The sequence below is a fragment of the Pyrgilauda ruficollis genome, unplaced genomic scaffold, assembly GCF_017590135.1.
Source record: "Pyrgilauda ruficollis isolate IOZ18807 unplaced genomic scaffold, ASM1759013v1 scaffold14, whole genome shotgun sequence".
NCBI lineage: Eukaryota > Metazoa > Chordata > Aves > Passeriformes > Passeridae > Pyrgilauda > Pyrgilauda ruficollis.
The window spans coordinates 4,540,779-4,563,936 of record NW_024512543.1 but is presented as its reverse complement, the minus strand read 5'-3'; the positions used below and the strand labels follow the sequence as shown (position 1 = coordinate 4,563,936).

Below are 23,158 nucleotides of genomic sequence, written 5' to 3'. Positions count from 1 at the left end.
TATTGAGGCATTGAATAAAAATAGAGGATTCAGATTATCCCATCAGCACATCTCTTAACCCCCACATTCTGAAGATGAAAATTTGGTAGGTGGTAAAATTCCCCTCCCACGCCTTTAAATTCTTCTTCATTAATCCATTCCCTCAGATTTTGTTTCTGTGGTGTTTTCTTTTTGTTTTTTTCAGAGGAGGGGGAAAGTTCAGACTAAACAAATCCTATTTCAGAGTTTAACAAAACCAGAAAATTTTATTTTATTTATTTAGAAGAGATAAGGAAACCAAATATGCTTCCCAAGTGCTTCCAAAATTGCAAGCATCCATAACATTGCATGCATCCATAACATGGCCACTGGAAAGACTTTAAACTTTTTCTGAGCACATGAAATATAAAGCAGGGGTATCCAATGGAATATATCAAGAATCATGCTGAGATGTTCACTTTTCTTGATTAAAGGAAATGAATTTTTTTTTTACCTCAGTCTGTCCTCCCTGTCCTCTCAATACTCTGTCAGCCTCTCAAAACTCTCACAAGTAGCATGCCTCTGCATTTAATGAAATATTTATTCTGATTTGTTGTTTTCTTGAGTAATTTGAAGTTAAATGCTGTAGAAGGCACAAGGATCCCTTCCAAGCACAATGAAAAGTGGGAACCTGATCTCCCTTTCTGAAAATGAGGGCAGCCATCATTCCGAAATCCAAGGGTCAAAAATGAAATGGGACATAAAGATGAATCTCAAGCCTATCCAGTATGACAAAAAGTATAATGGGAACCCCAGCTCACAGACACTTATATTAACCAGTAAAATAGCACACTCATTTCTCATAGTACAGCAGTGAATGTAAGTTTACTCACATGCAGGTCCTTTGGATTTGCTTAGCCAACCTAGGACAGACAAAAGAAAAATTCAGGATTATTATTATGCTATCATAGTTTAAGCCAGCAGTTGGCTAAACATCACAAAGCTTTAATTCATTCTTCAGCTACTAGAACTCATTAAAATTTAAAAAGTTATGTGGCTTCTTGAGATCCTTATTACTCCCTTCAAGGCATTTACTTAAGGAACACTGCCTGGGTCAGTGTGTGTAGCAGTGTGAATATTATTACCATTATATGAATAGTCTAATTCTCAGCCTACCTACATCTGCTCCCTAGCCATCCTTGCAGCCTGGCCATTATTCTGCAGCTCCTCACCATGCTCTTCCATACCACTCTGCTCTTATTAAGCTCTAAAAAGGGACTAGAAAAAAGAACTGCTCCTGAAAATGCTCCCCCTTCTCTCCACAAAGAAAGCTACACTGCTTTGGGCTGACACTGTAATTTCTCCAAACCCACACTTAAATGAAGCATACAGGTTAGAATCAAGATCTGTTCATGCATGACACTTTCCACATTTCTGTCTGGCCATCCAGCGCTGCAGTGTCCTTGTTTTCAGGGCCATCGAATTCATCCCTAGCTATATAAACGCCTTCCTTTCAGCTGCACAATCAGAGACAAAGGAAAGCTCTGCTTCACAGAGATTCCCAAAGAATAAGAACAAGTCTGAATCTGCTCAATGAGCAGAGTGCGCTCTAACAAGCTGCTCTGTGCAATGCAAACAAATAGCAGCGGTATCCAAGAGCTTCTGTGCAGAATAACCTTGGCACTGAAAAGACCTTAGAACAGCAAGCAGCAGATTGGCTGCATTTGCGTCACTGACAACACACAGGAATGAAGTCGTTTCAGTTTATTCAAGCTCAATTTATCACTTTAATGGCAATCCTAAAAATTAAAGAGCTAACTTTATAGCATTTTGCACGTGCAGTCAACAAAAATCAGACTGTGTCTAAATCTAAATGGACTTAGATTCACCGAGCCTGCATTACTATCAATTTTTAAAGGTTAATATTTACACTCTCTCCTTTATGGGTATTGATATTTGCTTAATTCGGGATGTTTCATACTTTTATCAACACATTTACTTGCATTTCCCAGGATCAGATGATGCTATTATCAATAATGAAAGGCCCAACCTGTTTTGATAGGTTTCTGACCAAGCCAGTCATGAATCCAAGAGAGACTGCACATTTGGAACATAAATCATAGGAAGCTTTCAGAGTATTTTACAGACCACATGTTAAAATTTAATGAACAATTTAATCTGATCCACCATCATTCTTCCAAAAATAGCCTAGCCAGGCAGGAGGACCATTGTGAATGAGATATAAATACAAGGCCTTAAGGGACAGAGATGGGAGGGAGAGGGGGTAAAATTACAAAAGTCACAGCTACAACGGAAAAATGGAGAAGTATTATCTGTGGAAATGCAGATAAAAAGGTTGTCACTGCTCTTCTCCAATACTTCAAAAACTCCCCATCTCTTATCTACTAAGCATCCTGGCTCTTAGCTACATTCCAGTTGAACCTTCAGAGAAACAGAAAAGACAGATGAAGAACTAAGCCTCAATATTACTGAGGAGCTTTCCAAGTCTTCTTGCTTGCTCATTCCTTCATTATTTCCCACAACTAATCTTGGAGAACTTGCCAGACAAGGAAAAACACTGCAACAGTGATAAAGCTCAAAAAATATTCCTGAGCAGCACTCAAGTTTCCATAAATCCTCCTCTTCTGACACAGCTTCACTGCTTGCCTATTACCAAACGCTGCATTTGTTTTGTGTTAAAATATATGCAGTGGTTATTTTAATATTCATGCATATCTTCCCATGAAAAGGGAACAGTTTCCCCAAATTCTGCAGCATGTTTAGTGACTAAGCAACTTATATTCATCTCATGGCACTTGAGGATATTTGGATAGATTGCTTGGGACAAAGTGCTGAGGATTTTTCTTAAAAATCCATGCATAAATAAAACTGATTTATTACCAGAGGACAGAGCAGATGCTTGCTGACTGAAAATTACTCTGCTCTCTGCATTAACCACATGGCAAGGAGAACATCTTCCTGCCCAGATCATGAATATGTCTCAAAGCTTCCTGGAACTTAAGCAATAGAATTTCTCAGCAGCAAAATGATTGCAATACAATATACCTCAGATGGTTTTATACATACGAATCACAAGCTCTGCTTTCTTACTCAGGGTTGAACTAGGCATTGTCTCCATACTTGTCTTTTTATGAGAACATTCTTCAGCTTTTGTAGCAATTTTGAGCTTGTCACACTGGCTCCACATTCAAGATAAGCATTACCACCACGAGATTTAATACAGTCTCCTGCTTCGTGTTAACATCATTTTGCTCTGCTTGCTCTGAATGATTTTGCTATGCAAAGTAATAAAGTGAGGATGGTAAGGTGGCTGAGGGACCAAGATGAGGGAAAACTGATTTTCCAAGCGCCTCCCCAGTACTCTTTGTTTCTCCATCTGGCTCTCTGCTCCTCAGCTGACTTGCTCATTATTGTTACTCATGGCTGGCACACTGCTGCAGGTGCAGCTCCCTGGGCCCGTGACGCATCACTGAGCACCCCCGTCCCTCCCAGCAATTGCCTTTTGGGTTACTACATCCCAGTCTCACAAAAACCGTACATGGAAGCGCTCCTCAGCAAGCCCTTCCCCAGGATTTCTTCCCCTGCATGTCTTGCCCTCTGCTATAATTCTGGCTCCCTTCTGTTTTCTCACTTCCCCTGCAGGAAATGGTTCCTGCCTAGCACTATAATCCTGTTTAGCTGATGATCTGCCTTGATCCGTTCACCACAACTTCAGATCCTGAAGCAAAAAGATCACAGAAAGGGAAACACAATGTAGAATCACTCTTGGGTCTTCTGGCAAGCCTAGCTAGTGCTTTTAATGTGATTGGATGTCTCAAATCCTTAAAAAGGATTGCCAGTACTGTGGCAGCTTTTCCCCATCCAGCAGTCCGTGCAGCACAAGACATTTGCATACTTATTGCAGTCTCAGCTGAAGGTGCTGCAGTGCCTAATGGGGGTTTCAGATGACGTATCTGACAGGCCTACATCTGAAATGAGGCACTGACATGAGGCACTGACACTATCACCAACAACAGCAAGGCTGGAAAAAAAACTTGGATACCCCAGATACAAAAAGATCTTGTCCCTTTCCCAGTGTCACTAACTATTCATGACAATTTGTCAAGCTCTTAAGGGTGTCTTCCCCACCCCCTCATTAACTACAAGGCCAAAATCAGTTCAGGAAGACATATAAGCCTGAGATATTTGATTTCAGTAGTCTCTCCCTCCCAACTCAGAGAGCCAGGAACAGTAAAAGGAAATCAACTCCTCCTCCAGAAGTTTCCAGCACCAGCAGACTTTTCCACATAGGATCACCTCAACTTTGACATTTGGCAGCTAATGTTTATTCTGCTGTACCACACTGATGCTAAGGAATGTTGGTCACATGACATTCTCAGGTGCCATGATAAGTCAAATAAATAGGACTTTTTAGAGTTATGTCAAGAACTGAGGTTTTCTTTACATAGGCAAGCTAATGCTCCATGTTACAATAGCTACTCAAGTAAAATCTGTCTTTTTGGGATTAACTCCTTCAATGCTCTCGCAAAAGAAAATAAAGTTCCTCCTTCCATGTCATGCCTCCTTATGACCAGACATCTCTCTACAGACAAAAACTAGATCGTGGCTGGTCTGAGAAAAGGACATTTCAGGGTATACTGGTTAACCAAGCACATACTTCACACCACGTACTACCTTCTGAGTATCCAGTACATTTCCTTCCTTCACTCAATTCTAAGATGCGGATCTCCCATCTCTGATGACATTTTTCATATCATTCCATTCCATTGCTTTTTACACTATTCACAACACTTATCCATCCGAGAAACATCAGGAGATGAGGGGAGAGGGAAAACTTAAGGTGAAAAGAGGCTCCAGTAGAGGGGCACAGGTAGCAGGTGTTAAAGTGTCAGAAGATAGCATACAAGGAAACACTGAACAGATTCATCAGCTGTGCTGAAGAGCTGAACACAATCTCTGCTTCTACCCCTTCACATGAGCAGTTGCTTCAAGGCACACAGATGACACTGTCTGCATGAGAATCTCACTCAACAAAAACACAGTCCAGGCTCTTGAGATGCCCCAAGTGTCCCCAGCTGCAGTGAAGGGATGAGAATAGAGAGGAAAAAAATCCATGGAAATCAAAACTACAGGATGAAGAACAAGCACTTATTTACTAATATGCAAGACTCATTCAGTTCAGACATTTCCCGCTCTGCTCAACAAGTAGTGACGGAATTTCTCCTGTGAGTACTGAAAGATGTGTACAAATATATCAACCATCACCAGTTTTCACCTGAAAATATACAGCCACTTTCAAATTGATATACCTCCCCGTCCCTGTAGCATATATAAGGGTTTCACTTACCTGTGGACTGTGCTTCCAAGATAAAGGAACCAAAGATAACTAGCAGACGAAATAACCCATGGCCAGTCAAGGCAAGAGATGATCCTGTGCTGCTCTTTGATGCTACCATTCCATGGCACATCTTTCACCCACCAAGTTTTCTTTTTAAAAAATTTCTGAAAGATCCGGTTGATCAGGAGCACCTTGGTCTAAAAAAAACAGACAAAGTAAGAAAAAATGTTGTGCCAAACACCTATATCATCTGGAGAGGGAAAAGGGAAAGTTAGAAACAAAGAGAAACCTTTTACATATTCTAGCACTTAGGAATCTTACTTAGTATTCACAGTTCTCAAGGTAACAGGAACAGAAAAAGTGATCTTCTACACAGGAAAGACTAAAAGGAGCTGTATTAGAGAGAGACTGTAACTTTGCACTCACTGATGTTTCAAATGTGAAGACTCCCTAGCTTACAATTAATTTCAGCTTTTTCTTTCAAGACAGCCCCAGAGGACACAGCATCTGAAGGATTTGTTTCAAAAATTCTTCAAGAGAGCCAGTCTTCCTCCACTCCCACCACTTTTCAGAAGGTCTGAGACACAGCAGACTGTAGGATAAATCAATCAAATGCTCCTGCAGCCACCTGGAGAGGCACAGCAATGCTGACAGGCAGCCGGCAGGCAAACACACGCTTGTGAGGAGGAATGTAAAACAACTTGCAAACCTCAGGTATAATGATCTGACAGGACAGAGCACAGCAATTAAAATTGCAGGATGTGACAATTCTCATACCTGAGGACTGAGGGATTCACCCACAGCCTATGAGGCACTGTCACAGCAAAAACAGCCTTGTACACAAACACACATAGCACAGCTGGCAAACAGAGAAAGCACAAAGCTGAACCCTTACTTTTAATGAAGACCCAGCAGAACACATTTTACCAACCTACAGTAGTTTTAACCTGCAAGGCTTCTAATGGTAAACACACCAACAACCAACCAACCAAAAAACACCCTGGAAAAACAAATCAACCAATAAAATAAAAACAATCAAAAAAAAAAAAAAAAAAAACCAAAAAAAAAACCCCACATGGAAACACATTTCAATACTTGTATCCTGCTATTCATTATACATCTGAAGCTCTCAGGTGAAAACAAATTTGTCAAAATTAATGGTGTTTACACCTGACAACAGGAATATTTTTAATCCTGGGGAAAACCCCATTCAGCCACAGCTTTGTCAGTTAAATGAACATGCTGACTGAAGGAGGACTAGGTTTTTTTATTTGGCCAAGTTTCCCAAGGAAATTCAAAACTGCTGGATAATCTCAAAGAGATGTGAGAAGTGCAGAGGCAGGTATTGTACTCTTTTGTACCTTGTGAGGACAAACAGGACATCTGGGTAAGCACTCCTACTACTGGGGAAGGCAGAACCTTCAGATCCTTAAGTACTTCTGAGATTAAAGCAATACACCAGCACTGACTAGAGAAACACACGACTCAGCCTCAACTCACATTTCCAATTATTCAGGCAAAACACCACATGCATTACAGGAGGGAATATGTAGATTTGGCAATAAACCTGGTAGCCATTCTGGTGAAAAGAGTGGTTTTTTCCTTAGTTCCATGTCACTACTACTATGCTTATACTTCACAAAAGGGCTATCTTTAAAATTTGGATCTTTCTTTTTGGATCTCTCCCAAAGAAAAATGCTTTGTCTGCATACACCCTGCCTTGAAATGTCATTTCAAGATGACAAAGTGTCATGTGTATTGGAGCTGCGGCTACAATAAACTCTGTGTCTACCCCTTTTGTTTCTTGCTTCATTTAGAGGGGAGGGAGAGGAGTGAATCTATATCACTCTGCCTGTAGCACAGCCTATAGATTTCTCATGTATTCACTAATAAGGACACAATGCTTTGTTCAGCAAAGTTCCACCATGCTGAAAGGAATAAGAATACTTTCACTCACCTGCTAGATTACCTTCAGCAGCAATTAGACCATGGAATGAAAAAATACTCCACGTGAAGAAAGCCAAGCCAGCTAATCTGTACATCTTCCCTGTCCTCTCAAGTCAGGCCTCCTGCACGGCATCTAAGTTCATATTCAATAAGAAGAGGCCAGCTTATACTCCAGGCCAACAGATGGCTGCTCTCCTCCAGGAATCACTGCTCTACAGAGAACTACAGCTCTGAAAAAGCAGTGCACATCTTCAACAAATGCCCTTCTGATTACACCAAGAAAGCTCTGTCCTCCCTGTTCCAATTTAATGAAGCCTCATTAGTATAAGAACCTCTGAAAGTACTGCCACAGTATTTTTTAAAGGTGGCCCTCCCTGCCCTTGGAACAATGCATGTCAGGTGACATAGCAGCAGCCAGCAGAGGTAGGAAGAGGGCATGCAATTATCACAACATTTGCTGAGCCACCTGAGGTGTGCTACCTTTCCCCAGAGGCATCTTCCTCCCCCAAAGAATGTACCTAGAAGTCAGCAGTCCAGTTCTGCTCTCTGAACAGCAAACAAGTTAGAAATACCGAAACCAATATCATCTTCAGGAGGAATCATTTATTGCTTACTCTTGATTCACTAACAGATTGCTCCAAAGCACAGCACTGTTTCTCCCCTTTCTTTTAAAATCAGACATGGTTTCCACACCTCTTTTTAGCTACCGAGTCACTCGAATTGCAGGTTACCACGTATCCTTGTCTACCACAGGCCCGGGGCTGCCACTCCAGGAATGCTGTAAATTGATGCTGCTATGCCCACTAAGCTGATCTAGTTTGGGGTGGATTTGAAGGAGACACAAGGGTAGCCAGGCAATTCAGTGGGTGACAGCCATAGACAAACCCCTCAGGATTGTTAGGAGACATGGGATACAGGTACCGCTTGAGAGGATCCTCCCTTTGGGCTTCAGCCAAGTTACAAAACTTGTTCCCAGCCTTGACTGTTCCCGGCAAAATTAGAAGAAGAGAGAGGTACTGACTAGATAAGAAACTATCCCTTTTTCCCAGAGGAGAGCGGATTTTGAGGCTATTTAGACAGACATTCAATTCTCTGAAAACTGACTGTTGTTTTAGCACACTCCTTATACCTACAGCTCAAGGGGAAGCAGCTTTCGTAAGAACTCCTCAGGCCTCCACTGCCTGAAGTTAGCTGGAGTGCAGTGTAGATCACACACATTTCTCAGACATACTCCCAGGGGTGTAGCTGAACAATTCAGGCGTTTGGGAGAACCAAAGTGCACACAAAGCACTAAGGAACAGGCTGATTTCTTTAATGAATACTAAAAACAATAAGGCAGAAGCTGACAGTAATGCAAGTATGAACAGCAAGGACATTTCAGACACATTTCACATGCCACAGCCTAGTTGGAAGGGTTATGTAAGGATTAAGTTTAAACAAAGATGTTTACAAAGATAATATGCAGTACAGCCAGCAGTGCCCATAAATACAAGGAGCAAGGAGTGGAGGAGATTTTTCTCTATTAAAAGTATATCAGTCAGTAAAGGTGGAGGATTTTTTGCTTTCTTTATAATGTGAACCTTGAAAAACACCTACTAAATATGGGTAAGACAATAAGCTATCCTCTATATCCACAAAGTCAACAGCCACACACCCTCTTAGGGAATGCTATGAACAAGTGAAGAAGTACCCATTGCTCCCAGCTTAGGTACATCTCCAGCTCTTTCTTCAAGTCTTGGCATCAAGCAAGCTTCCCAGTGATGCTCCAACAAGAGCCCCCCTTGCTGCATGGCCAGCCCTGCCTGCACAGGGAACAGTAGTTTGCTTCTACATGAAGTCCTCAAGCAGACATCAACTCCCACTGAAACCATGCAGGCCAGACTTCCTGCTTGCTTTTACACCACCAGCAGCCCTTTCCAAAGATGGCACACTTATATATGGCAGGAGCTCTCCTTAAGATAAGCTTGTTGGGGACCTTTGCCATTTATCTTCCAGACCTTCAGAAGCTGCCAATTCATATGCCTTGATCCAAGATCATGTAAATTTTCACAGGATTATGGCTTAATTTTCTCATTTTTCTTATTTTGTCACAGGACTCCTAGGTCCACAGGGAAAAGCATTCTTTGGAAGGTCATATGCTCAGGACATGCTCTGGACAACCAGAGACTGGAGAGTCTGAAGCTCTCTAGTTACTCAAAATGCCTGGCACAGTTATGTCCTGTGTCACTGCTGTTGGAAAACAGGTCTTCAACCTGAATTCTTCAAAGTTTATTTAGGGAAGTGCTCAGAATGTTTGGAATGCTACTGACTTGCTTTTAAATACCATACTTGAAACTTAGCAAAAGAAACTTAGCTATCCTCATGCACGTAAGAAATCTCTATTTTATCCACATTATTTCCCCCACACAGAATAATACTCAGACATTGCTTCCTAACTCTTGAATGCACACAGCCAAGATCTTAGCAGTGGCATGAGTGATGGGTGTGCACAGCATAGCTTTTGAAAAGCTAAGCACAAGTGCTGTTCTTGCCTCATGGTCACGCTGCAAGTGGAATCTAATGTAAGCAGTGTGGTTTAGACGATTTAACCTTCACCCTTGTTGTAACCTTATTTTGCCTGCTTTCAAAGAGCAGTTAAGCTTTAAAGCAAAAAAAAGTCATCCTCTTGGCTGCTAAATAAAAAAAAAAATACAGAAAAATCAAGTTCAAGAGACAGCAGAGGAAAGAAATCCTTCATTCCACTTACTTTCTGTGGTTAAACCAGTTTAGTTGAAAGCTTTTAAAAACAAATTGTGTTTTTAACGTTTAGGAATAGCATCACAATTCAATTACACTGTTCATTTTAAGTTAGGGACAAAGGAAAAAACCAATACCTTTGAAGTTACCTGCAGGCAGTTCAGAAAAATCTTAATAATCTGACTTTTCAGCACAGACAACTCTCAGTTATTCAGGATAATGGAAAAAGGTGGAAGAGGAAAGGAGGAAATATGAAAAGCCAAACAACATGCAACACTCCTCTTGTCCTGTAACCAGATGATGTGTTTGGTAGCTTCATTTTACACACTCATATTTGAATTATAAAAGGCAGGTTTCTGCATAGCAGTCACAGCATAAAGCAGATAGGCAAATTGCACGTATTCCCTCCTACAAAGAAGAACCACTAGGAAAGACCAAGCCACTTATTCTGGACATTGGAATCAGCACACACCCTACTGCAAACAAACCCACTGCTGAAGTGGAATCCGAGTAGTTGGATTTCCTTCCTCATTCCCCAACTGTGCTGAGGGTTTGGCCTGTGACCTTCAAATCTGGCTGTTTCTTTCATATAATTTTTTGATTTAGCTTTTACCTGCTGTCTCCCACAAAGGTTTCTAGAACACTTCTTTTAAATTTTAAAATGTTAAATTTAAAAAAAAATCCCAACAAACGAAACCAACAATTGGTGATACACAACTTCCATTTTCAAGAGAGAGCATTGGAGTTTGCACAGAAAGAAGCCTGCTGGACAGGTTAAACTCTGAAATTCCATTTTAATCTCTGATAAATGGCATGTACCTAACTCTCCACAGACCCAAGACTGAGGCACACCCAAGCTTTAAGCCAGGGAACTGGATTTTTCACTACTGGATAATTAGTACCTTACAGCTGATAAAGTCACACGAATATTCCTACCTCAAGTGAATGAACCTTCAAGATTCACCAATTTGCACAGCTTACTCTCCAGCTTCCTTCTCTCTACCCTTCCTATCACAGGCTAAAGTCCTTTTGGCACCTAGATCCTGCTTTTTGGACCCCTCCCTTGTTTGCCTCCTTATCTCAACTTGATGCTCCTCTAACCATCCTGAGCATATTTTCCTGTGGGCTGATTACAGGGAGCACTTTCTCCAGCTCTTCCCCCTCCATGCAGGATGCAAGCCTTTGTATACCAGCTTCTTCCCTGCTGCAGCCCAGAGAAATGGACAGCAGGTTCAAAGATATTCCTGCAGGGACCAAACAAGCTTCAACTCCAACACTCCTTTTGAATGTAAGTAACAAGGAAGGAACAGACTTTCCAAGGTGTGTGCAAAGAGGAGATGCAAGGTTGCCATGGGGAAAAGGGGTGGTGTTCAGTACCTTTCACTGTCCATTGCATGATGGAAATGCCCAAGTCAGTGTGGATTAACGACTGCCAAGCAGGGCTCAGTTTTCGTTCTTACAAATAGCACTCACACTTCTAGAAACATAATCACAGACAAACTATTAGAAACAGTCTCAGTATTGTGTGATCCTTCCCCATTTCCATGTACCGTGGTTGTGATGACAGGTCTGACACCTTCACAGAAGATTCAAATTATATTACTTTAAAAAAAAAAAAATCCCATTTTCCTTGTTTTGGTAAACCCAAGAGAAAGTCCTAAATATCATTAGCTCCCTAGATTTTAAGATGTTTTCTTTAAAGTCACAAATTTCACTGGAAAATTTTTCTGTTTTACTTGGGAAGAGGAAGATAAGAGATCAAAATCCATTGTCCTTCCAAATAAGGAAGAAGTTAGTTATGGGCAGGCTGGGAACTTCCAGGAACCAGTAAGAAGAAAAACAGAGCTGTGGAGGAGCAGTGGAAGAGCTCAGTTAATGCACACAACTCCAGCACACTGCAGATTTTTGCACTATTACAAAAATGTTTATAGCAGTGGGATCATGTCAACAGTGAATGAAAAGAAAACAGTTATTTAAAAAACAAGTGCTGGATCTGCTTTAAAGGATTATTTCTTTTATACTGTCATCTATGCAATCTATGGGAGGACCTAGAGATCAGGGGATTGTGGGAAATAAATCTCTCACAATCTGTCCTGGTTTTGGGTGATTTTTTGTTGTTTGTGGGTTTTTTGAAAATGTCTTTATTTGGAAAAGCATTCCCTTTAGAAACCATTGTTTCAGCATTTTTCCCCTGCCGCACTGCATCAGAAAAGCTAGGTTTCATACTTTCAGCTTTAATCAGTACAACAGCACATTTACAGAGGACCATATGCACAAAATGTTCCAGAATGCCTTCCAAAAATAATAAGTCCTAAAAAAGAAAACTCACAGTAAACTGGAATGGCTTCAGGGAAGGAGAATAAAGCAAAGCCATGCAAAGGCAGAACTTCTTGCAACCACATCCAAGCCTGAAATGTTACTTTCAGTAACAGGGTTGAGAAAGAAGCACTGGATTGGTAAAGTCACTTGAATATCCAGGATGATATTCTCGTTTATGCAGCTATCTTAATCTGTTTCAGAGAATGAAAGCCTGTGTACAGTAAAGGCTTATTTTATAATCCCTCACTACTAGAACACGCCTCTCCCTATCCTTGTCATTTCTTGTGCTTTTGTTTTAACTAACGAGGCTAAAAGCATCAGTCTGCTATACATGCAGCTGCAACACCACCAGGTTGCACAGACACTTGAGAAGTCTTTTTCCTATCAAAGTCCTCTAAATATAAACTTCAGTGAAGCAGTCTGATATTTAAGTAAGGAACTATACTAGGAGATGAAGGAACTCTTACATTTATTCCTAAAAGCGCAGCTGTGAGACACAACTCAAGTTTAAAATGGTTACATTTCCCAGATATAAAAATATCCACTATAGAGAATTATCACCCACTTTCAAGGAATGGCGACAAATATTGTACAGTGCTTGTTATTTGTATTTCACCTTATAAAGAAGGTTCTCAGCAAGAGACATGTTGTTGTATCAGAAGATTCCAGGCTAACAAATCCTTAATGTTTGAATGTCTGTCACCACATAGATCTTTTCAGTGATAAACACACACATATAAAAACTCTGAAAAATAAGACTGTCCCTTAAGTCCTCTGAAAACTTAAATCTTCCAACAAGATAAACTACTGACAAAGACCAAAAAGTTTTAAATTTTGGTTTTGGCCTTAAGACTGCATTTGGGACTCTAACACAGAAGAGAATGACTTCAATAGACCTTAATAAGGCAGGCCTTCAAAAGGTCTCAGCACTATGGCTCGGTTGCGCATCCATTAGCCCAGTATTTCCCTTTACTTGTTTCTTAGCAGCTGCAAAGTTGCTAGATGTTTCTTACTGCTTTTCCTCCTTGGGATGCACTGAGCTAACAGCATAGATGCATGTGTACTGCCCAAACCCCTCACTGTGGCAGACATCCATCCCAGGGGCACTGGGCAGGTTTTATTCCACAGTGCCACATCACTCTTGCATGAAAATGTGTACAATGAAAAAAGAAAAAAAATTGCATCCCCATTCAACCCTCTCACAATTAAGACCACAGGACAATTAGCACACTGCCTGCACACAGACCTGCTGCCAGCAACCCTGGGAGTACCCCAGCAGAGCACCCTGAGCAGCAGGCACACCCCACACAGCCTCCACCCCAACACTCAACATGAAGATTTCAGACTTCAAGCAAGTTAACATAAACTAATTTCAAAAGTCAAAAGGACCAAGAGAAGAGGGGGTGGGGAAAAGGAGCCCAGACAGCTTGCTTTCTTTTAAATCACTCTCACAATTACCAGAATTACTCACAGAGAAGACACATCACTATGCAGAAGATCCTCACAGTCTTTTTTCCTCTAACTAGTTTCCGTCAACAGGCTATGCTTAACTTGATTTTCTTACAAGGGATTAGTTGCAATTACCTTCTGATTTGAGCAGCACAAGCTAGAAGAATCAAGTCAGACAGACACTCCTAGAAGGATAGTTACATGTCACAAGGGGACATACACACACCATGATAAGGCCAAGTGGTCCAAGCAGAATCCTGAGGACAGATCCCTTATCAGCAGAGTAGCAAACCATCATCCCAGACCTACAACCATTGTCCAAAGATTTCGTGTTAAAGGTTTAGATTTTGTGTTAAAGATTTCCACCATCAAATTGGGGTGGGAGAGAAGCATGCCAGAAAGAAGTGTAGAGAAGCAAGAGTTTGCAGAACAAAACATTTCATAAATAAAACCTATTTGCTGTACCTCAACAGAAGGTTAGTTTAAAGCTTCAACTTCTTCCTCAGCTGACTCAGTGACATTTAGACTTTACGGATCACGGCTAATAGAGGAAAAAAATATTTTAAAAAATAAATCACTGTTAGCAGGAACTAGGGTAGCCCAGAAGTAGGACACACGATGCTCTGACTTGCAGCAGAGAGGGAGCACAACCAGTATTCTGCACCACCCTGCAAGTGCCAGAGGGATCCCCATTTCTCCACTCCCCAGGGATGGGTCTCTGTCAAGCTGTTATCAAACTCAAACAAAATGTTAAGCAAAGGGTCCTGAAGCAGCCAAGGAGCACTGCCTAAGAGTAGCTGCTCATTTAGCAGCTCTCAGCACCTTGTTCATATAGTAGCAATGGTTCCTCACCCCTTACTGACCTGCAGTCTAGTCCACCTCTTGTACATTAGCATCTCCCCTTTGTAGAGCCAGCTGGGGTTGTCCCTCCACCTCTTACAGGCTACCTGGGCTGAAGGATGACCCCTTGCCTCTGGGCAACTAGACACCTCCGTGCTGCTGCTCCCACACCCATCTCGCAGCTAAACATCCCCTTTGCAACAATAATGAGACTTTTGGGAACTTCTGGGAGAAACCAAGCCCTTGCACAAAGACAGCTGGGGCCAGTGGAAGAAGCAGCGGGGGAAACACACCCAACTAAGATCTGCTGCCAAGGCCTGAAGTGTCTCAAACCACTCTCTGACTTAAGCAAGCAGCCCAATATGCTGGGCCAAGAAATTGTAGAGGCTTCTTGCTCCTAAAACCATCTCAATTTTCAATCCACATTGAAGTGTGGAAAAAATAATTTACTATGCATAAAGATATTATATATCAAAATCATTCCCCTAAATCATGGATCCAGCATCATGGTTTCCATGCAGATTAAAAGCCAGAAAGCTCGGTGAGAGTGCTGCAAAATAGCCAAAGGTAACACAGGTTTGTTAGAGCTAGAGGCAGGCAAATGAAATCAAAGCCAAAAGAGAGGGGAAAGTTACACAAGGCAGAACAGCAAGAGTCAGCAAAATGCTCAGCAGTAAATCTTACAGTTTTGTACAGGGCTACAAAGTGGTGCTGCACACAAGCAAGAATCACAGACATGCCCGTGCTAGGTCAGATCACAAGTCAGAGCGTACAGGTTATTTAATATTCTACATCACACTTTGGCTGTTTTGCTAGACCACCTAGGACTGCAAAAGCACAGCTAGGCTTAGTCCAGTCTACCTCAAAACTCTAGGGAAAACCCTTCCAAAGATCATGTTTCCCTCCTGATACTCAAAATGTGCTAAGACAAATTCTGGATAATGCCACAGGCAGCACCTTTTCACCAGGGACCAGAACACAGAGGTAAACCATCCTGTTATTGACCTGAGCACGTGCTTCCCTGCCTTTCTCCCTCAGCCAAGCACACCACTCCCAGGTGTTACCTGCCTCCTGGCTCCAGTCATAGTCCTCCATGCCTGAAAGACACAGCTACCAGGCAACCATCCACGAAACACAAGCAAGTAGACAGATGATGGAGTCTTTTGGATTTCTACTTTTTTTTCACTTGTCCAGCATACTTGTATTCAAATGTCAACAGGCTGAGCACATGAATATGAAAGATACCACACATGTTGCCCCAGACACCTCCATGCCTTGCTCCTTTTGCACACACAGACCTGAAAAGTGCAATCCCTCTAAAAATTATAGACCAGGCATATTTAACTTTCTACTATCTGAAGGTAAGGAATAAGTGTGTCAAGCAACTAGCAGCTAACAGTACATCTACTTGGGAAACAGGTCACTCCCTGCTTTGCTTGGGATTTTGAGGTGTCTCCAAGTACCCTCCATGAGTACACTGAAGCCATGAAACTATTTCTCAAGAAAAAACATTCTAGTGAATGTGACCAGTGACCTCTACCCAGCCTCATGGGAAAGGCTCAGCAACTCCAGTTTCAACTGCCTTTAAAGGAAGACTGATCCTATTATTATTTTTTTCCAGACATTTTGCAAATAAATACGAAGGTCCTGCCACAGCCAGTAATCCTCAAGCAATTTCCTGTCTCTGGAAACAAGGTTCCCTCAGACTGAATTGATTAAATAAAGGTTATTAAAATTAGTATAAAGCAAGCTTGTTTAAAAGTCCTGCTCTTCATGTTTTTACCTGTAACACAGAGCTCCAAGCAGCAGGACAAAGAGAGCAGCTACAAGAGCTTACAGCATAACAAAATTAATATGCAAGACCCACCAAAGAGTGAGAAGGTGATTTACAATTACTTTCAACAGCAGAAGATTTTCATGTTCATTTAATCTATTTTGAAATTAGTTTCTCAAGGGGTATGCAACTTTTTATACTGTACTCTTAAGACTGGATTTGTTTTCCCCATTTTGTAAATCTGATATGAGATTTAGTCTTGAGAGTCAGCCACATGCTGGTAAGGACAGAACTCAGCATACTTCTGAGCGACCAAGTTAAACTTCATCATCTCTGCCAAGAATAGCCATGCTTTATTGACAACAAAGGCATCAATAGTCTTTACAAGCTCGTTGCAGACAAATCAAATCTGAAAAAGCTAATTATATTTTGGTTACATTTGCTACAAAATAAGTGAAATTGGGCAGGAGTTTAAGTTCTTTGATGACGGAGTCCTACTGATAAAGTTGTTTTTTTCCTGACCAAGGAAAACTGTTGGGTTTTGTAACTAGACCAACAGCAAGTTTTGCTCTCAGAAGTCATGACATAAAAGGTTGTTCTTCCCCAAAGGCAAAGGCTCTCAGGAGGGAGGACTTGTAGAATTTACAGGTATAACCTCAACACTACCATCATCAAGGGAAGATTATTCCTTGCAAACACTGAAAGTACTTCCACCAGCAAGGAGAAATGCAGAGCAGGTGATGGTCTGCAACACCAACAGTTCCAAGATGCCTGACCCAACATTTTTGCTTGCCTTCTTTTCTGGGGAAATAATCTTGACTTCCTAACTGCAGGAAGGACTCCTGATCTGATGGGAATGAAGAAGTGCAGAAAGAAGAAAGAACTGGCCTTGTGAGAGCCAAGTCATCTCAGAGCACAGTAATGCTCAACACCCACTGCACATTCCTGAGAACCAGCTACAGAGCTCACCTGCAAATCAGTCAAGAGACAGAACATGCAGCAGGATCCCAGCTCCCTCCTACAAGTGTTCACCCAAAATGCAAAGGGTTTGAGTTAAGACCAATGATAATAAAGTGAAAGAGATTGCAACAAAAGAAAGATGTACAATCTATAGTGAGACTCTGACTTCACAGAAGACTAAAAAAAAAAAGCCAAGGAGGAAACTGAAACAGGGGACATGCACGTTACTGCCTTAATGTCATCAATCCTGGGAAGGTCTGGTTCCTGACATTAGCTGAAGTTCAGATTTGAAACTATTTTTCAGATATTAAGATACTCCAAGGCCTGCCAACACCTTCATTTCAAGATGCAAAAAGGAATCCTTGGCTTTTTCAGCCAAGAAAATTATTAAATCCCCATTTCTGAGACAGATATTTTTTTTTCCTCCACTATTGTAAGTGAAGGAAGTATGAGGGGGAAGGGTATCAGGAATAAAAGTCTTAAAGAACTTCAGAGCGGTGATTAATATAATCAACACTTCTTTTTAAAACCACACCTGAAGTGTAGGTGGCCTTGGGTAGGTGACTTGCGTAAGAAATCGTTTACAAAGAGCCAAACCAGAGCTCTAGAAACCTTCTGGAAAGGTGTTGGCTTACCATCAGCTGAATAATCCAATTGTGTTGACTTGAGAAATGTCAGGCCTATCCCCAGCAATGCCTGGCTAAGTCCCCTCACCTACAAGAATTCAGTAGACTTTAGGCAAGGCTGCTACTTCCCCAGAATCAAGCTGGAGGAGACTAGTCTTTAAATAGTATAAGCGTGGGCAACAAAGGCTGCAGCTACCGCAGGTTTCTTTGGTCTGTTTTTCTACAGCTGAATGGTGAGACACATTTTCTGAAATAAATGACAGCCACATGCTTCCTTACAGCAGGCTCTCCTTGCCTTACACGGAAAACATTTCTTGTAAGAGACACAGGAAGCAAAGGTTAGATAAGATTTTAGTTGTGGGATCTTTTCATGCTGCGCAATAAAAAGCCCACTGACCTCAGGCTGCTTCCCCCTCTGCTGCATGCTCCTCCTCCCCCTCATACAATGAAAGCCTCTTGGCTGAAACGTCATTTCCCTTCCCTTTAGCACATGCTTTTTAACATCCTTTTTCCTACAAAACAGCTAGCTGCTGTGACTCGCTGCAGAAGACCCTGCAAAGGAAGAGCTGCAGACAGGAAGCCTGGGGCACAGGCCAAAGGATAAAGTTTTGCTTTCAGACAGGTATGTGACTAGGCAAAAAAAGCTCTACACGAGCACTTCTTGCCTCATTAACACTTGCAGGTCAAAGACAAGCAGAAATCGGAGCCTACAAATCAGACCATGCTGTGCTAGGTGGTGTATAAACACTGAGGGAAAAAAAAAAAAAAGACCACTGCTACACTGATATTGTAAGCTACCATCACGTGGAGAGAAACCACCTCTTTAATCTGAGCGATCACCGGTCCCAGAGATCTTAACTCTCACAGCAGGTTCTTGCCCTATCACACCCAAAGAAATACAGAGCTCTACTGCAAACATGCAATAAAATCTGCACCACGCCTGTTCTTAATGCTTTCTTTGTTCAATACAGTTCATTACTCACTACAGTTCAGAAAATTGAAAAGGAAATTAAAAGGTCATTCAGACACATGAGCTATTTCTGTCCCAAATATGCCAATAATTTGACTCAGTAGCAAGAATCAAAGAGCAAAACTTCTTGAAAACATGTCTTCCCTCAAATTCTTGTCTGTAAATATTTAACCCCCTTTATATTTTGCAGCTACAGTCACTGACATGAGCTTGATATTTATTGACTTATAAAATTACATTTATGAAAGGACTAAAAACTAAGACTTTCTTTGCCAATGGCTACTCTCTCCAGTTTCTAGCTCTTTTCCTTCGTTTTCAAGTCTTAACAACGCCTCACCTCTGTTTAATTTCTTTCATTCCTTCGTAAGATTTTTACCACTCCTCCTTACCCTCTTTGCACACATTCTAGCTCAATCTTGGCACGCAAGGAGCCTTCCCTCTCCCACAGTTCCTTGTGTGATCTCCTCAGCTGAACTCTTTAACAATGTCTCCAGGACTTCCCATGATTGAAAAAAAATCGCCCTCGGGCAGACAGGAATGAGCTTGCAAGGTTTTGAGGGCAGTTACTTTGTGCATTTCGCCGAGGTCCTGTGCGCTGCAGCAGCAGCAATGCAGGGAGGCGAGCGCGGGCACAGCAGCGCCTCGCCAAGGTCCTGTGCGCTGCAGCAGCAGCAGCAGCAATGCAGGGAGGCGAGCGCGGGCACAGCAGCGCCGAGCAGGGCTGAGCCGGGCCCCGCTCCGCAGAGCTCGGCGCACAGGGGAGCTGCACACGGGCAGGGGGCTGTGTTCCTTCATGCAAGGGATTATCACCGCCCTGGAGATACCTGCAAAAGGCTTCCCTAAACAACTACAAACGGGAACAAAGGAATCTCCTGCTCCAGGAAAAAGAGCAAACTCTTCACTCCCATGCCAGATGAGCTTTCAGAAAGTGTGCAGGTTTTGTGGTAGGGAGAGCTGTTGGGGTGCAGGGGTGGAGGAGAGATGGGAATGGGGTGTAGGGGTTTTATTTTGTAATCTTTTTTTACCTGTTCCCAGTTTAGCTATGCCTCCTTAAGAGACAGAACCTACACAAGCATAAAGCATACACCCCCTCCTTGGCTGAGATCATGAGCTGCTACCGAACATCTTTCAGAGCTTGATATTAGGCCAAAGCATTCCTGCAGCATGGAACATGGGGTGCTACAATGGCAGTGCAGGGTAAATTACTGAGAGCAGTGGGACAGAGAATCACCCAATTCCTACAAAACATCTCCAGCCATTTTGAACACTGATCTTGTCCATCAGGTTGTTTAAACAACCTTTTTTGTTGTTGTTTTTGCTTAAACTGTGTACACTGTGGCAATACCTCAAGGACTGTAGTAACTCTGTAAATACAAATGAGACTATTACAAAGAAAATCTGTCTCTTCTCAATGTCTTAGAATTTATCTAGCCTTTTCCTTGCATTTTATCCCCCAGAGCAGCTGTTCCTCTTTTGATTATGGACAAAGATGAAAACACATCTTTGTTGCATCCTTATAACTGGGCCCAGTGGGATTCTTAGGGAACATGAGTCTGCTCCCAAGTTATCAGGAGGTTTCACTCTTGTGGTTTTGTCTTCTAGTAGGAGCAGTATTAAAATTTTAGAGCCATCTATCATAACTGAACAACTACCATTAATCCCGACGTCATCAAACAGACTCTTTCCCCCTTAGACAAAGCACTCTGGATTTCAATCTCCTTCACAAGCAGATGCTTAAAAGAGTTCAGTCTGTTGACTGGCTCTGCTAAGGGGCCACATTAAGCTTGGAAGTACCTACAAGTGTCAGTATTTTGCAGTTAAAGTTTCCTACAAAACCACCTTGTCTCACTGAATGTGAGAACTACAAGCCCTCACATGCTAAGCAGAGTGCACAATCACAGGTAACTTACAGCGCCAAACAGAAAACAGGCCCAAGAGCACCCAGACACAAGTTTTCCAGGAAGGACTAGTGGTTTCTGAACACAGACAGGAAGGGCAGTTCCTTACTACACATTTCTTCAGTGCGTGATCTGAGGCAAACTCCTTGGGCCCTGAGGTAAGCAACCCCACACTTCTGTTTCTTTCATCAGAAAGACAATCTGTCCTCTAGAGACCCATGTTTTCCCCAAAGGGGAATCACCCGTGTCACTACCACAGGCCTTCCGAACTAAAGCAAGAGATAAAGTATCAACACACTGGTCACAAGTGAGTGCTGTGTCAAGTACTTCATATCCCATGCAAACAAAAGACACCACAGAGAACAAGACTTCATGGGCGCAGTCATCAAACTCCTGCATCCAGACTGCCAAATGCCATGGTGGGGTGGAACACATTCTTATGTTGAAGACCAAAGTGCAAAGGTCGTAAGTAACAGTAAAACAGAAGAAGAAGCTATTGAGCTGAGCATAGTGAACCATAGTTTTTACCACCTACACATACACACACATCAGATCCACTACCCAAGCAACTTTACCCAAGCACCCCCTGTCTTATCTCTAAATGAACATTTAGAAAATCAGGGCAATAACCTGATACATTCAAGATGAGCAATATCACAACCCAGTGCAGACAGGACAGAAAGAAAACAAAGAGAAATCGTGTACCAAAGCAAAACACAGCAGAAGCAGAACATCTGCTACTTTTACCAGGAATACCATATGGCCAATATCTGAGGTAAGGAGAATGAGTTCATTCATATTTAAAAGCAAAAGTAATAGGTCATTCCATCCAAGTTAATAGGAAAAATGCCTGTTCCCCTTTCCCTGTTACAGACACAGCATTCCCAGTCCAGATATGGCCTTCCAAGGAACTAGTATGGTCAGTATTCTGGCCCAGACTGTCAAACTGAGGGCCAGAATATATCAAGATGCCAGAAAGAGAAGGATGAGAATGTTTATGTAGGAGTTTTGCTTAGTCCTAACATAAGTCTGCTTTATCCACAGCCAAGTCAGGGCTGCAACACTGAAGGACCAGTTTTGTCACCAGCAGATTACAGTTAACACTCTGGAGCTCTGCAGCATTTGGCAGCAGTAAGCATGGTTAGCACAGTACATCTCAACCACTATGATGAAACTATCTTCAGTTCCTGAAAGAACTGCTCAGAATTGCAACCAACACAGTTGGTTCCAATCAGAGCACCCAGAAACACATCTTTCTTCAACAAACGTGAGGGCAGGAGCACGGCAGCAATGTTTCTAACATCTTGCAGAACACTTGCCTGCCAGCTGAGAAAGCTTCTACTTCTGCAGTGCTACACACACATGGATCTGCCAAGCAGCAAAGTTACAAGGCAAGAGGGACAATGTTAATGCATTCTCATTGTCTCATCAAAAAACCCAAACCACATCAATAAGGTATTTTTCTATTTGAACACCTGTTGGTGGGTACCATTTAGCTGTGGAAGCAGCTAAGACCCCTGACACCAGCAAAGGCCCTCAACAGCTGCCAAGCTAGAGCACACAAGTTAATTCACCTCTGTAGGAGTCCCTCCGTCCCAACAAGATCTTGCCATATTTGTTGGTTCTTCATTCTTCCCAAGCCTGAATCCACACTTGCTCTCTGGAATTCAAGTATTCAGTCTGTCAATTGAGTTTTCTTTGCCAGAGACAGATAGCAAAAGGATTAGAAGGACTTCGCAGCAGTGCTGAGCAGTCTAAGCCACAAAGAGAACACAGTATAAAAGTCTAGTCTGACAATCAAGTGCCAGGAGTAAATAAAATGAAAAATGACAGGCCAGATTAACTAGTGCCAGCAGTACTTCCCAGATCCATTCACGTCACGTGTCCCAGCCTTCCCTCTCCACCTCTTTAAAATACTCCCATGTGAATCCAAGTATATTATTGCCCTGACCCATACATCTCACTTTGTATCTGCTCTCTGCCTACAGAAGGGAATTCAGGAAGGAAGCCAGAGATAAACATTCTTACATGAACAGTAATCCATAAGCATCTCCAGCAGAGTTTACAGGAAGACACAAAGGCAGTGTCCCAGGTACCTGGTGTACACTCTTGTGTGGGGCTCAAGTCCACTGCTGAGACAGCAAGTCTTCTTCAGCCTCCTCCCAAGCAGTAGGTGGAAAAGCAATGCAGCACAGAAGATACCCAGACAGCAAGTGTCTGGCTTAACAGCCCCACAGCCAGAAAGTGCCAGAGGCAAAAGGAGATGACACACCAGAATTTTAGCTACTGCTAGGTTAAGTGCTTCCTAAGAGAGGTGTCTAG

General features: G+C 42.2%; 1 protein-coding gene across 1 annotated transcript in view; it reads right to left on the bottom strand.

Annotated features, from left to right (window-relative positions):
- Nucleotides 1–23,158, bottom strand: part of SUSD6 (sushi domain containing 6) — a 78,146-nt gene that overhangs the window by 41,606 nt on the left and 13,382 nt on the right. The window contains exons 3-4 of the mRNA XM_041459817.1: nucleotides 5,327–5,514; nucleotides 852–881 (exon numbers count right to left, since the gene is read on the bottom strand). Coding sequence (XP_041315751.1) covers nucleotides 852–881; nucleotides 5,327–5,447 — 151 coding nt within the window. The 5' untranslated portion in view covers nucleotides 5,448–5,514. The remainder of the gene's footprint in view (nucleotides 1–851; nucleotides 882–5,326; nucleotides 5,515–23,158) is intronic.